General features: G+C 58.0%; 2 protein-coding genes across 2 annotated transcripts in view; one reads left to right on the forward strand and one right to left on the reverse strand.

Annotated features, from left to right (window-relative positions):
• The window catches only part of LRP1 (LDL receptor related protein 1), an 85,437-nt gene extending 84,696 nt beyond the window's left edge, over positions 1-741 (reverse strand). The window contains exon 1 of the mRNA XM_008065230.2: positions 126-741. Within this exon, the coding sequence (XP_008063421.1) occupies positions 126-192 (67 nt within the window). The 5' untranslated portion in view covers positions 193-741. The remainder of the gene's footprint in view (positions 1-125) is intronic.
• The window catches only part of STAT6 (signal transducer and activator of transcription 6), a 43,849-nt gene continuing 40,332 nt past the window's right edge, over positions 64-3,580 (forward strand). The window contains exon 1 of the mRNA XM_021716136.1: positions 64-184. The gene's annotated coding sequence lies outside the window, so the exon portion shown is untranslated. The remainder of the gene's footprint in view (positions 185-3,580) is intronic.

A 3,580-nucleotide genomic window follows, 5' to 3' on the forward strand; every position in this document is an offset into this window, starting at 1 on the left:
TGTCAGCTGGACTAGCATAACAAAAGGCACCCCCTCCCGCGTCTCCCTTCCCCAACGGTACGCAGGAGTGGGGGTGGGGAGGGGGTGCCCCCAGGGGTCCGAAGGGGCCGCGGAATCTCACTCACCGTCGATAGCGGCCGCGACCAGAGCTGAGAGTAGGGGCAGCAGCAGCAGCCACGGCGGGGTCAGCATGGTGTGGGCTGATGCAAGCCTCAGCCCCTTCCCCTCTGGTCCTGCTACTTCTTGCCTTCACCCCCCCAGCTGGGGGGTCCCCCCTTTTGCTCCTCTCCCCCTCCTCCTTCGCTATTCTTATTCTTTCCTTCGGCAAAGCGCACTAGGGGCGTGGGTGAAGAGGTAGACTCCCGAGCCCCTTGGGGAGGGCCTGCTGACGGGGGTGCGCCCCTGCCCCCCAAATCCAAACCCTTCACTCCCCCGATTCACTCCACTCTGCTCTTTCCCCCTCCCCGGGCGAAGCTCACAGCCCCATCTCGGAGCCGCCTCCGGCTGCAAAAATGCACAATTGGGAGGAGGCGGGGTGGGGGGCTGGGGGGCGTGGACCGGTGGGGGAGCCTTTGGAAGGGGCTCGATGGAGCTCTGGGGGCTCCCCTCGTTTCCGCCTCCTCAGTGCATGGACCTGGAGCTCGCACCGCTGTTCCCCGGACTGAAGTGCCGCGGGGGGGTTGAGGGGGGAGAGGGAGGGGACGGGTACTGGAGGGAGGGAGGGAAGGGGCGGGGAAAGAAAAAGGGGGGGGGGAAGAGCTACGCGGCAATCCAGAGAGTGCGCATGCGCCGATTTGGCGCGCTGCCCTGGGGAGGGGGAGTCCGAGCAGCGACAGGATTTGGAGTCCCGGGAAGCGGCCCGAGAGCGGGGGTCCTGGGGTCCCGCTGGCCAGTTTGGGGTCTGCGGCGTCCTGTCCCCCGGCTGGACCCTTCTTCCCCCGCGCTCCAGAGAGCTGCAGGGGCCGAGGGTGGGATGGGGCAGTGGGCGAGGAGAACTCAGCGGCTTCTCTTTGAAACTCGGTGTCAGACTCCGGGACTCAGGCTCCCTCTGGTGGGTCCGGGACCCGAGGGTCTGGCCCAGGGCCCGACTTCTCCGGGGAGCCCTGACTCTGCGCCCTCTGCCCGGACGGGGGCAGGGGCGCCATCCGCAGGGAAGGTGCAGTGCCAGGCTGAGCTTTGATTTGGAGACTTTGTAGGACCGGACCGGATTGGGGCCTGCGGCGGAGGGGGCGGGGTGGGGGAGGGGCCGCCGGGGCCCGCCCCCGCCTCGCTCCCTGCCTCGGAGTAAACAGGGACACCCGCTGGGACACGCCGGCGCTTGTCCGCCCGCCCAGGGCTGGGGATGGAGCCCACCTTAGTACCCGCCCCGCCCTGCCCGCCAGGCCCTGGGCGCGGGAGGGGTAGGCCCTGATTTGGAGGGAGGTGAGTCACCGGCGGGTGGGGTGGAGGAAGGGCCATCCCCTTTCGCCCCGAGAGGTCGGGGCTCGTTATTTCTGAGTTTTGTTTTCTGTGTCCCTTCCGACTGGCTTCCCACCAAGTCAGGGTTTTAGGAATAAGGTGAGCCACTCGACCTCTGCTGCCAAGTCTGGATTCCAAAGGGGTGTCCGCTGAGTGCCGGACCTTTGTCCCCAGGCTCAGCACATACGGGAATGGTACTTGGAGTGCAAAAGGGGAGCGCCGGTCAGTTCCCAGGGGCCGGTGAATGTGCTTCTGGCCACTGCCCTCTTCTGGGCGGTGTTTTAAGGCTGTGCCCTTGGTGTCTGACTTGGTGTCTGACTCTGGGTGTCTGGATGTCAGAGTTCAGGGAGCCGGGAAGGCGATATCGGCTGCCAAAAATTGACGTTACAGATTTGGGGCGGTTGCACCACGCTTCTCCCTTTTGAATTCTCGTCACGGAAAGGTCCCTCCTCGAGTCTGTCGCTGGCAGAAAGGGGAGGAGCAGCAAGGAGGACTTGTCCCTTAATGACAGCGAGCTGAGCGTTTAGCTTCATCCAGCCCGCTTTGCTCAGGGCCAGGGCCACCTGCCTTTCATCTCCCAGGCTAGAAACCTCAGACTTTTTGGCAACTGGAGAGGGCCTTTCCTTCCTACAGCAGATCTTGCCAGCCTGTGCTCAATATTGAGACTTGTCACTTTTTTTCCCTTTTAAATATATCTCAGATTTTCTCCATTTCCCCTGCCAGGGAGTTTCTCCAGGCAGGGATGGGGTCTTATTTCTCCTTGTATCCAGCTCTCATGGCCTAACACAGTGTGAGGGGACTCACCACAAGTTTTTAATGGGGCTGGGTGTGGTGGTTCACGCCTGCAATCCCAGCGCTTTGAGAGGCCGAAGCTGGAAGATTGCTTGAGGTCAGGAATTGAAGGCATCCTAGGCAACATAGCAAGATCTCGACTTTACAAAAAATTTAAAAATTAGCCAGGTGTGATGGTACGCACCTATAGACCCAGCTATTTGGGAGGCTGAGGCAGGATGATCCCTTGAGCCTAGGAAGTCGAGGCTTTCGTGAGCTGTGATCATGTCACTGCATTCCAGCCAGGGAGACAGAGTGAGATCTTGACTCAAAAAATATATATAGTTTTTTTTTTAGTTGGACTCTAGGTCTGTCGCCCAGGTTGGAGTGCAGTGGCATACTCCCGGCCACTGAAGCCTTGACCTACTGGTCTCAGGTGATCCTTCCACCTCAGCCTTCCAAGGATCTGGAACCACAAGCATGCACCAGCATGCCCGGCTAATTTTTTATTTTTTGTAGAGAGGAAGTCTCAGCAGGTTGCCCAGGCTGTTCTTGAACCCCTGGACTCAGGCAGTCCTCTCTCCTCAGCCTCCCAAAGTGCTGGGATACAGGCATGAGCCACTCTGCCCAGGTAACATATGGTTACTTACTTCTCACCTGCTATCTCTCAGTCCCTGCTGTCTCCGGCATGTGAATGTGTATTTATTTTTACTAACTTTGTATTACAAGAAATGGTGATACCTAGTGGTTAAAAAACTCAGAGTATAGGAAAGTCCAAGGTGAAAAGTAAACTTGGTGCTCTCCAGGTCCGCATTCTTCAGCCCCACCTTCGGGGTCACTAACAGTTCCTCGGGAGTTTTTTCTTTAATGATACACAGGCCCAGCAGCGAAGTAGCTCACGCTTGTAATCCCAGTATTTTAAAAGACTGAGGCAGGAAGATTGCTTGAACCCAGGAATTTGAGATCAGCCTAGGCAACGTACCAAGATCTCATTTCTATTAAAAAATGTAAAAAATTAGCTGGGCATGGCGGTATGCATCTGTAGTCCCAGCTACTTGGGAGACTGAGGCAGAAGGATCACCTGAGCCTAGAAGATCGAGGCTGTGGTGAACCCTGATCATGGCACGGCACCAGTCTGGGCATCAGAGTGAGACTCAGACTAAAAAAAAAAAAAGTTATGGCCGGGCTCGGTGGTTCAACCTGTAATCCCAGCACTTTGGGAGGCCGAGGTGAGCCTGTGGGTTCGAGACCCACCTGGGCAACTTGGCGAGGCCTCATCTCTACAATAAATCAAAAATTAGCTGGGCATGATAGCACACACCTGTAGTTCCAGCTACTTGGAAGGCTGAGG

This window comes from Carlito syrichta, unplaced genomic scaffold (assembly GCF_000164805.1).
Source record: "Carlito syrichta isolate Samal-C Ts95f unplaced genomic scaffold, Tarsius_syrichta-2.0.1 Scaffold308194, whole genome shotgun sequence".
In the NCBI taxonomy this organism is placed as follows: domain Eukaryota; kingdom Metazoa; phylum Chordata; class Mammalia; order Primates; family Tarsiidae; genus Carlito; species Carlito syrichta.